Below are 12,033 nucleotides of genomic sequence, written 5' to 3'. Positions count from 1 at the left end.
TTTGAGAGGGGCTTGACCATGAGTGGATGGGCCAAAAATATCTTTAGTTGCGTTGTAAAAGCTTCAAGTGTCGTTGGTGTCTGCTAGTTGTTGGATTTCCTGAGCTTTCTCCCTTCACCATTGGTGTTTCGGGTGCTCTTCTGGACTGCAGCCTTGCATTCCTGATGGCGTTTCCTTTTGGTAGCCGATTGTTGGTCATTTTGTAAGGTGATGAAAGCTTTTCTCTTTTTGTCGATGAGTTGTTGGAGTAGTTTGTTGTTATCATTGAACCAACCCTGATGTTTTTTCGTCTTGAACCCAATTGTTTCTTTGCAGTGGGTGGTGATAGTGTTCTTCAATTGATACCAGTGTTCTTCTATAGATAGTGGGATTTGTTGATGCAGTTGTTCTTGAAGATTTTGTTGGAACTTCTGTACATTAGATTAGATTATGAGGACACGCAGTCCTCTTTTATTGTCATTTAGTAATGCATGCATTAAGAAATGATACAATTTGTTCCTCCAGAATGATATCACAGAAACACAAGACAAACCAATACTAAAAAAGCTGACAAAAACCACATAATTATAACATATAGTTACAACAGTGCAAGCAATACCGTAATTTGATAGAAGAACAGACCATGGGCACGGTAAAAAAAATCTCAAAGTTTCTCGAAAGTCCCACCATCTCACACAAACGGTTGAAGGAAGAAAACTCTTCCTGCCATGAGCTACCAGCACCGCAAACTTGCTGATGCAGCATTCTGGAAGCGCCTGACTCTGAGTCTGTACGAAAACTTTGAGCCTCCGACCAGCTCTCCAACACTGAGCACCAAGCACCATCTCTGCCGAGCACTTCGACCCTGGCCCCGGCAACGGGCAATAGGCAAAGCCGAGGATTTGGGGCCTTCCCCTCCGGAGATTTTTGATCACACAGTAGCAGCGGCAGCGAAGCAGGTATTTCAAAAGTTACTCCAGATGTTCCTCCGTGCTTCTCACAGCTGTCTCCATCAAATCAGGATTGTGCACAGCCTCCTACTTCACAAATACGATATCAATTCGGAGAAGCCGCACGCGCTGCATCGCGCCGCCATCTTCTCCTCCCCTCCATGGTTCATGTCTTGAAGGATGTCAACATTGAATTTCTTAATAGTGTTCTGATCTGATGTTTCCTTTTGGGCCGAATCTTCATTCTCATGGTGGACGAGATGAGTCGATGGTCTGGCCAGCACTCGTCGGCACCAGTAACAGCTCTTGTTGGTCCCGAGATCGTACAATGACGTAGTCGATGAGGTGCCAGTGTTTGGAGCGTAGATGCTGCCAGGAGACTTTGTGCCTGTTTTTCTGGCAAAATAGAGTGTTTGTGATCACCAGGTTGTGTTCAGCACATTTGGTGAGGAGGAGTGTTCCATTGATGTTGACCTTGCCAACTCCTTCCTTGCTTATTATTCCAGTCTGGAGCCTATGATCTTTCCCGACTCTGGCATTGAAGTCTTCCAAGAGAATGATCTTGTCGTTGTTGGGAACAGAGGAAAGGATGTCGTCAAGTTGAGCGTAGAAGTTCATCTTTACTTCATCTTCAGTGTCCAGAGTTGGAGCATAGGCACTGATGATGATGGCGTGTTGGTTCTTGACAAGTTGGATTCGCAGAGTCATGAGACGTTCGTTGATTCCCAGTGGTTGCTCTGTCAGCTTTTGAAGTAGGCTGTTTCGGATGGCAAACCTACTCCATGGATCCTTGGTTGTTCAGGATCAAGTCCTTTCCAGAGACAGGTGTATTGGCCTTGCTTTTCCTTTAGTTGCCCTTCTCCAGCTCTGCGGGTCTCACTCAGAGCAACAAGGTCAAAGTTGAATTTTTGGAGTTCCCCGGCAACAAAGGCAGTTCTCCTCTCTGGTCGGTCTGAGTTTGTGTTATCCATCAGAGTTCGTATATTCCAGGTTCCAAATGTCATAGTTTCACTTCTCGATGTTTTTTGACCTCATCATGGTGATCACTCTGGACGTGGCTTTCTGGACAGGATGGGGTGAAGCAGACTATTTTTAGGGCACCTTTTCTAGCCCCTTCCCAGTTCAGGGTGAGCAGAGTGGATCCTAAATAGGGCTGCTCAGACGTGAATACTGCTACCGAACAACTTTCCTGCTTCTGTCCAAAGGTTGAGCGACTGAATCAAGTATTCACCGCTTTCCTGCCGGTTCTTGACTAGGAGCTTCCAGCCATCACAATGCCTGCTCCCATCGTCCTCCCCCGATCGCCGAAAGACTTGAAGAAGTGGCCCACAGAGTGAAGATGCCTGTGCGTGTATTTGTTTAACGTGTACCTGATGTTGCACTCCAAGAAGCACACGATACTTCACAAATCAACCAACTGATTCCAATGGCATGGAAACCACGACGGTTGGAGCTGATGAATATGTTGCAGCCTTCATCCGCCTTCACAGCCGTTGAGTTCAAAGTAACTTTGTCCGCCTGTTCCACCGTTGTGGTTTTGGTTGGATTGTTCTTTGTCAGGGACCTCACTCTCGACCTTACCGCCATGGGTGACCCTACCAGGAGCATAGCTCCAGACGGTATCACTCTCGGGATCTCAGGACCACACAAGCTTCTCCACCACGACAAGGTGACAATCCACGGAGAAGTCAGATCCCTCAATAGCTGTAATCTCTCGCTATTTCAATAATATGCCTCCTTTTCATTTTATTTACCAAAATGAGTAATTTCATATTTTCCCCACATTACACTCCCGCTACCTGATCTTTGCCCACACATTTGACTTGTCCATAACTATCTGCAACCGCTAAGAGGCACGGAGTTTGCCAGCGTGGAAATGAGTCATTAGGCCCAATCTCGTCCACGCTGACTAAGATGCCCCGGTTCCGCTGACTAACCAGGTGGTGGCGTGGCTTAGTATCTCAGTCGAAAGAGGCAGCACACACTTCATTTGACACTTGGGCATTGGCACAGATGTTCTGCTGAGACATCCTGTGTGGGAGGTTGAGCACATGTTTCCACGGATGCTGCCCGACCTGCTGAGTTCCTCCAGCGTGTTGTGAGTGTTGTTCTCCTGGGGGTGTCATCCAGCGACTGACATGACCCACTTGGGTCCTCTGGCAAAGGTGCAAGGATGATTGATCTTGGGATTCTGTGCTTCATCGTACTGTGATTATAATTCACTTGGAGCATTGTCATCAGTTTTGATCACCCTTTTATAGGAAAGATGTTATTGAACTAGAAAGGGGGCAGGAAAAGGTATATTGGGATGTTGCCTGGACTTGGGGGGCCTAAGTTACTGGGAGAGGATTTTATTCCCTAGAATGTAGGGGGTGCCTGACAGAGGCATGTATGGTCAGGTATGATCATGGGGGCATACACAGCGTGAAAGCAGATAGCCTTTTTCCCAGGGAAGAGGTGCCAAAATAAAGTGGGAAAAGGTTAAGAGCAGAGGCAAGGAATTTATAAAGGACATCAGGGGCAGCTTTTTCATACATAAGGTGGTGCATGTTTAGAATGAGCTGACAGAAATTGTGGTTGACCCAGGCGCATAAGCGATGTTTAAAAGCCATTGAGATAAGTATATGGATAGAAGATGTTTAGAGAGCTATAGGCCAAATAGGGGCAAATGGGACGAGCTCACAGGGAAACACAGTTGGCATGAATTAGTCTGGCTGAAGGGCCTCTTCCCATTCTAATTGACTCTATGACTCTAATTCAAGTTAATGTGTTTTTGCGGGGGTGGGGAGGTTGTTGACAGGAATGTGTGTTCCTGATGATGGTTATTGCCTTGTTTTCTAACTTTCTAACTTACCGTTCCTCCCTCAGCCAACCAACCCAAAGAGAGGCTGGTTTGTGCCGCCATTCGGAGGCAACCCGTGGTGGGTGTGTCTGGCCGCTGGCCTCCCAGCTCTCCTTATCACCATCCTGATCTTTATGGACCAACAAATCACGGCCGTCATCGTCAACAGGAAGGAGCACAAACTGAAGGTCAGCATTTGATGTTTCTTGGTGATCTGATGGGGTTTGGTCCACTCATTGTCTCATCCTAAGGGTTTTCAGTTGGTCAGACTCCTCTGCTTTCTGCAGGGCCAGTCATGAATGTTTTTCCAATTTCTAGTGGGAAAGTTTCCACTGACTCCCGGAGTTATACTTAATTGCATGCAGGATATGGAAATCTTTATCCAGTTTTCTGGGGAACATTGGCACTGAGTTCCCGTCGTTATAGTTGAATGCATGCAATATATGAATAACGTAGGTGACTTTGTAGCGCAGTTATAGATTGGCAGGTATGATGTTGTGGGCATTACTTAGTTGAGGCTGAAAGAAGATCATAGTTGGGAGCTTAACATCCAAAGATACTCATTGTATCGACAGGACAGGCAGGTAGGCAGAGAGAATGGCGTTGCTCTGTTAGTAAAAAATGAAATCAAATCCTTAACAAAGGTGCCATAGGATTGGATAACGTAGAATCCTTACGAGTCGAGTTAAGAAGCATAACCCTAATGGGAGTTATAGACAGGCCTCTGAACAATAGTCAGAATATGGGCGACAAATTACAACGAGAGGCAGAAAAGGCATGTTAAAAGGGCAGTGTTATGATAGTCATGGAGGATTTCAGTATACAAGTAGATTAGTAAAATCAGGTTGGTGCTGGGTCCCATGAGAGGTTTTTAGAATGCTACAAGATAGCTTTTCTAGAGCAGCTTGTGGTTGAACCTACTAGAGCATCAGCTATTCTGGATTGGGTGTTGCGTAATGAACCGGATTTAATTAGGAAGCTTTATCTTAAGATGAACTCTTTGGGGGACATAGATTACAATATGATGGAATTCACCCTGCAATTTGAGAAGAAGCTGAACTCAGATGTATGAGTATTACGGTAGAGTAAAGGGAATTACAGAGGAATGAGAGAGGAGCTGGCCAAAGTTGATTGGGAGGGGGCACAAGCAGCAATGATGGCAAAACAGCAGTGGCTGGAGTATCTGGTTCAATTCGGAAGGTACATCCCAAAGAAGAAGTCGTCTTCTAAAGGCAGGACGACACAACCGTGGCTGACCAGGGAAGTCAATGCCAAAATAAAAGCAAAAAAAAGGCATATAATAGAGCAAAAGTTAGTGAGAAGTTAGAGGATTGGGAAGCTTTTAGAAACCAACAGAAGGCAACTAAAAAAGCCATAAAGGTGGAAAAGATGAAATATTGACATAAGCTAGCTAACAGTATTAAAGAGGATACCAAACATTTTTTTCCCGATATATAAAGAGCAAAAGAAAGGGAAGTATAGATATTGGGCTGCTGGAAAATGATTCTGGAGAGTTAGTAATGGGGGATAAGGAAATGGCAGACAAACTGAATAAGTATTTTGCATCAGTCTGCACCGTGGAAAACACTAGTAGTATGCTGAAAGTTTGAGAGTGTCAGGAGGTATAAATTAGTGCAGTTGCCATTACTAAGAAGAAGGTGCTTGGGAAACTGAAAAGTCTGAAGGTAGACTAGTCACCTGGACCAGATGGACTACACCCCAGAGTTCTGAAAAAGGTAGCTGAAGAAATTATGGAAGCATTGATGATAATATTTCAAGAATCAATAGATTCCAGCATGGTTCTGGAGGACTGGAAAGATACAAATGTCGCTCCATTCTTCAAGAAAGGAGGGAGGCATAAGAAAGGAAATTATAGCCCAGTTAGGCTGACCTCAGTAGTTGGAAATATGTTGGAGTCGATTGTTAAGGATATGGTTTCGGGTTATATGGAGGCACATGATGAAACAGACCAAAGTCAGCATGGTTTCCTTAAGGGAAAATCTTGCCTGACAAATCTGTTGGAATTCTTTGAAGAAATAATAAGCAGGATAGACAAAAGTGAATTGGTGGATGATGTGTACTTGTACTTTCAGAAGGTTTTTGACAAGGTGCTAACATGAGGCTGCTTAACAAGTTAAAAATGCGTGGTGTTACAGAAAAGATACTAGCATGGATAAATCATTGGCTGATTGGCATGAGACAAAGAGTGGGAATACAGGGAACTTTTTCTGAATAGCTGCCAGTGACTGTTGGTGTTCCGCAGGGGTCAATATTAGGACCACTTCTTTTTATAGAAACCATAGAAAACTACAGCACAGAAACAGGCCTTTTGGCCCTTCTTGGCTGTGCTGAACCATTTTCTGCCTAGTCCCACTAACCTGCACACGGACTATATCCCTCCATACACCTCCCATCCATGTATCTGTCCAATTTATTCTTAAATGTTAAAAAAGAACCCACATTTACCACCTCGTCTGGCAGCTCATTCCATACTCCCACCACTCTCTGTGTAAAGAAGCCCCCCCCCCAATGTTCCCTTTAAACTTTTCCCCCCTCACCCTTAACCCATGTCCTCTGGTTTTTTTCTCCCCTTGCCTCAGTGGGAAAAGCCTACTTGCATTCACTCTATCAATACCCATCATAATTTTATATACCTCTATCAAATCTCCCCTCATTCTTCTACGCTCCAGGGAATAAAGTCCTAACCTATTCAATCTTTCTCTGTAATTGAGTTTCTCAAGTCCCGGCAACATCCTTGTAAACCTTCTCTGCACTCTTTCAACCTTATTTATATCCTTCCTGTAATTTGGTGACCAAAACTGAACACAATACTCCAGATTCGGCCTCACCAATGCCTTATACAACCTCATCATAACATTCCAGCTCTTATACTCAATACTTTGATTAATAAAGGCCAATGTACCAAAAGCTCTCTTTACGACCCTATCTACCTGTGACGCCACTTTTAGGGAATTTTGTATCTGTATTCCCAGATCCCTTATGTTGTACGTCGATGATTTGGATGATGGAATTAATGGCTTAATGAATTAATAACAGAAGATATTATCCTCTCTGGTTCTTTCTCAGAATATCTTAAATCTTTCAATTGGTATAATCCATGTTTTCTGACTCTATATGTTTCATTAACCCGAATCATTTGTAATCCTGAAACTCCTATTAAATTTCCTTGTCTTCAGCCAACAACCCCTGGACAGCCCTGAAACCATTCTGTAGCCCCACTCTAATGTGTCTGGGCTGCAAGTTATTGGTGTCATCAGTTAGGCACTTAGGTTTCTGAGGTCCAGGCACTTGGTTTTAGTGACCATAAGATCAGCTCGGCCATATGGGATTCAGATGCTGACTGGGAGGACCATCCTGCATCAGGATAAAGGGTTATCTGTTGGCTCTGCCTTCACACACCTGTCTTTCCAGGAATTTTGATCACTTGATGCCAGGCCCTTCTTGGCAAGAGTTCGTGCTGACTTTAATCACACAGAGGAACACGTCTAGCAGTCCTTCTCTAACCCCACAGCGATGCGAGATCTCTGCTCCCTTTCACCCTAGAACACAGGACAGGAACAGCCCATTGGCCCACCATGACTGCCGACTGAGATACCAATCTAAGCTAATACCATCTGCTTGCACGTGGTCTATACCCCTTCATTCCCTGTCTGTTCTTGTGTCCGTGCGGACTTTGGCCTCTTACTCTGCCCTTTAGGCCATTGTTCAACCACTGGTTGCCACACCTACGGACAGAGCACCAAATTCGGGATTTTCCTCCCATAGACCTCTGCTACTTTGAGATGTCCCTTGACCTTATCTCCTTGGCCACGTCTTTAGTTACTGCTGTAGCGTGGAATCAGCTTGATTTTGTTTGATAGTACTCCCCGAAATATTTTGAGGTAATTTTTCCATGCATTTTATGTAAACAGAAGCTGCTGTTGTTGAGATAGTCCTCTACCAACTCAATTGACAGGGCAGCAAAACTGTGGGGAACTCTGCCAACTGGGAAGTTGCCTTTCAAGCCTACACCATCCAGACTTGGAAATATATTGCCATTCCTCCCCTGTCTCTGGGATCAAAATCCTGGAACTCCCTTCCTAACGGCATTGTGGGTACACCCACACCTTAAGGAGTGCAGAGCTTCAGTAAGGAAATTCCCCACCACCTTCTCGATGGTGGGCAATTAAAAGCCTGTGAAGCCCACATTTTCATACAAAACGAGTGGTTGGATCGAACTTAGATGCCTAGAAAGAGAGAAAAAGCAGAAATAGTGTTTTAGGGTGAACTCGGCTCATCGACATTCACCATCATAAATACTGATTGAATGGTGTCAGTAAACTTTCCACCCTCCTGTGCCCCCACTCTCACGCCTGCCTCTTTCACACTTTCAGTGTACCCCTCCCTAGGAACAAGCTGACTTTAAGCCATTTCTGCCTTTTCTCTGAAACAATGAGGTAATCGGGGAGGTGGCTGTGTATCCCAGAGCAACTGGAGCGATTGCAGTCAGATAAAAGGCAAGAATAGAGATTGCAGCCACTTAAAAACAATTCCTGTGGAACAAGAAAAAGAAACAAAAATATAAGGCGTTGCTAATCCTGCTCTATTTTACACTAGTTCCGAAGCTGACTGCCAAGAACAGGTCAAGGCAGCTTCACGCAAATCAGTGATGCTGAAAGAAGTCAGCGGTGGATTGTGCATCATCAATAAGCAAAGGAGGAAATGTCCCTGAGTCAGGCTGGTCATGACATCCAAGGCAGCATGGACTTGGACTCCCACTGGAACTCCCACTACCAATCACTGCTCCTCTCAACTAATTCTACAACCTACAGACTCACTTTTTTAAGGAGTCTTTACAACTAGATACGTTAGGGGCATTTAAGAAAATCTTAGATAGGCATGCGGATGGTAGAGAGTGGAGGCCTATGTAGGAGGGAAGTGTTACACAGAGTAGATTAAAAACATCGGCACAACTCCATGAGCTGAGCTGACCCTTCTGTACTGTGCAGTAATGTGCTATGGTCTCAGTATTATTTCTTATTTGCATTGTTCGTCTTCTTTTGCTCATTGGGTGTTTGTCAGTCTTTGTGTGTTTATGTATAGTTTTCATGAATTCTATTGGCTTCTTTTCCCCATCACTGCCTGCAAGAAAATGAATCTCCAGGTAGTATATGGTAACATGTACTCTACGTTTTTTAAATACTAAATTTACTTTGAATGTTGAACTTCCCACCCAATAGCACCATGGGAACACCTTCACTGGAAGGTGGTTCACCCACCCCAACTTCTCAAGAGCACTTAGGGATGAGCAATAAATGCTGGTCCTGCAGGTAGTGCCCACCTCCTGGGAACTAATCATCGGGTCTGTGGGAGGAAGGCAGGGTATCTCTACCTGATGTGAGCCTCGCGTAGAATCACAAGGAGCAACCACATCACTAACCTACCATTTGGCTCAAGGAGCCTTTCCGTCAGCAGGTCTCTTCCTCCCACGACCATTTGTCTTTACGCCTGCCTCCTCATTTAGTGTCGTAGCATCATACAGCACAGAAAGAGGCCCTTCAACACAACTCATCCATGACATCTAAGATGCCCATAGCTAGTCCCATTTGTCTGAGTTTGACTCAAATCCCTCTATCCTATCCATCTACCTGATAATTTTTTTTTAGCGTGTTAATGTATGTGTCTTAATCACTTCCTCTGGCCAAAAAACTTTGTATCAAAACCCCTTACTTCATTAGGTCATTCCATATATTGACCATACCCTATAAGAAGTTACCCCTCGCATTTCTATTAAATCTTAGAACCCCAACGCTCTGGAAAAGCTGTGAAAAAGACTGTGCCTTCACCCTATCTGTGTCCCTCATGATTTTATAGACCTTTATGAGTTTACCCATCAGTCTCCTATGCTGTAAGGAATAAAGTCCTACCCTACCCAACCTCTCCCTGTAACCCAATCCCTTGAATCCTGGCAATGTCCTTATAAATCTTTTCTATGCTCTTTCCAGCTTAATGCTATCATTCTTTTAACAGGATAACCAAATTGGTACATGAAACTCCGGATGTGGTCTCACCAGTGTCTTGCACAGCTGCAAAATGGCAGACCAACTTCTATACTCAGTGCCCTGACCGGCAGGGACCAGCATGCCAGAAGCCTTCTTCACCGCCCTGCCTACCTGTGACACGTTTCCAGGGAACAATGAACTATGTTTAATGCCACAACTGTGACATAGATTCTGCGTTCTCTGTTTTTGCAGAAAGGGGCTGGCTATCACCTCGACCTCTTTTGGGTGGCAGTCCTGATGGCTATCTGCTCCTTCATGGGGTTGCCGTGGTACGTAGCAGCCACTGTCATCTCTATTGCCCACATTGACAGCTTGAAGATGGAGACTGAAACCGCAGCACCTGGAGAACTGCCCAAGTTCTTGGGAGTCAGGTGGGTAGCATTTCCTGTGCTGGGCTGGGAAGCTGGGATTTGTGCAACAAATGTGTGATACAAACTGCTTATCAAGGATAGAGATCAGTGCATAAGCAGTCTATGCTACTATTCAGTAACCTCTGAGCTTCCATCTCAACTCACTTTACTCTCCATTCCCATATCCCTTTTTCTAAAATGCAGAGAGGATATGGGGAATATTGCCTCAATGGAGAGTCACACGGCATGAAAACGGACCGTATGCCCAGTTGGTCCATGCCAACCAAGATCCGCCATCCAACTTAGTACCATTTGCCAGCATTTGGCCCATAACCTCCTACAAGTCCATGTACCTGTCCAACTGTCTTTTAGAAGTTGGGTATAGTACTTGTCTCATCCACTTCCTGGCAGCTTATTCCACACAGATACAACTGTTCATGTTAAACAAAAATTGCCTCTCAAGTTCCTATTTAAATCTTTCCTCTCTCACCTTAAAACCATTTCCTCTAGTTCTTGATTTCCCAAATCTGTGAAAATGACTGAGTGCATTCACCCCCTCTGTGCCCTTCGTGATGTTATAAGATTACCCCTCAGTCTCATACACTCCAAGGAAAACAGATCTGGCCTGTACAACCTCTCCCTATAACTTAGTCCCACAAGACAGGACTCCAAGTATAACCTCAGCAGCATCTTGTATGCGACAGCAATATCCTCCCAATTTCTGTACTCATTATCCTGACTGATGAAGGCCAACCTGCCAAAAGCTTCGTCAGACCCGGCCAGTGAGATGAGGGAGGCAGTGGGGTAACCAGGATGCTGAACCAACCAGGGCTAAGAGTGTGTGACAACAAGGACAGCAAGACAATCAGGCCACTGAGATAACTAGCAGTCCATCAATGCTTATGATGTTGGTGAGGAAACCAGAGACAGCTCCTGAGTTGACTTGGTGCCAGGATCTTCCACGACTATCTGAGAGAGGGGGTGGGCTCTCAGTTCAACACCTTTAAGCCTGTTCCTCTGGCAGGGCAGCACTCCATCTGAAAGAACCTTTGTACCCAAATCCCTCAGCTTGTCAGCAGTGTTAGTACATCACTCCAAATTCCACCGTCACGCGCTGTAGGATGGGGATGCTCAGTGAACCAGACAACCACAATTCTTGTTTTGTAAAGTTCTGTGAGTTTTAAGCTGACTTCCTTGTTGAGCTGCTGCTGTTTTGCTTTGTGTCCAGGGAGCAACGAGTAACGGGTGTTGTTGTCTTCATTCTGACTGGAGTCTCTGTCTTCTTGGCTCCCATTCTAAAGGTACCTTATTTAAGCATTTATTAATTTAAAAAGAAATGTTTTTATGTGTTGTAATTGACTGCACAATTCAACACCATTGACCCACTGTGTTTCTGTTGTCTCTTTGTTGACGTTTCAGTTTCCCTCTGGTAGGAGAACACCATTTAACCTACTGTGTGTCTCATGATCGCAACAGGAAATTAGTAACACAAGCTAGGCACATGTCTGCGCGTATACACACACACACACACACACACTCACCCTCAAAGGCACAAATATATGTACACAGTTACTCACGCAGTCAAACATGCAGAAATCAATGCGAGCATACATACACACACACAATGACACACACGCACACGCATAGAGAAATTGTGAACTGCTGCTTTGTTTCACTGCTACAGCACACTTCTGCCTCCTTGTGACAATTGTGTGCCAGTGCTTCAAAGACATATTGAGCAAACTGACTCGTGCTATTTGCTGAGGCTTACCCACCCTCAAAATACTAAAAAGATTTATTTTCACTTTGGAAAGTCAACACCTTCCCCTACTGTGAGTTAAGGTGGACTA

The 12,033-nt window shown here is 44.7% G+C and overlaps 1 protein-coding gene across 4 annotated transcripts in view; it reads left to right on the top strand.

The window, feature by feature from the left end:
- Window positions 1-12,033, top strand: part of LOC134345754 (electrogenic sodium bicarbonate cotransporter 1-like) — a 220,563-nt gene that overhangs the window by 183,460 nt on the left and 25,070 nt on the right. For all 4 annotated transcript variants that reach the window (XM_063046920.1, XM_063046921.1, XM_063046923.1 and 1 more), the window contains exons 18-20: window positions 3,798-3,959; window positions 10,026-10,204; window positions 11,412-11,484. In XM_063046920.1, coding sequence (XP_062902990.1) covers window positions 3,798-3,959; window positions 10,026-10,204; window positions 11,412-11,484 — 414 coding nt within the window. The remainder of the gene's footprint in view (window positions 1-3,797; window positions 3,960-10,025; window positions 10,205-11,411; window positions 11,485-12,033) is intronic.

The sequence above is a fragment of the Mobula hypostoma genome, chromosome 4 (genome assembly GCF_963921235.1).
Source record: "Mobula hypostoma chromosome 4, sMobHyp1.1, whole genome shotgun sequence".
Taxonomy (NCBI): Eukaryota; Metazoa; Chordata; class Chondrichthyes; order Myliobatiformes; family Myliobatidae; genus Mobula; species Mobula hypostoma.
Note: the sequence above shows the minus strand (reverse complement) of the source record. Positions and strands in the feature narration are given on the sequence as shown.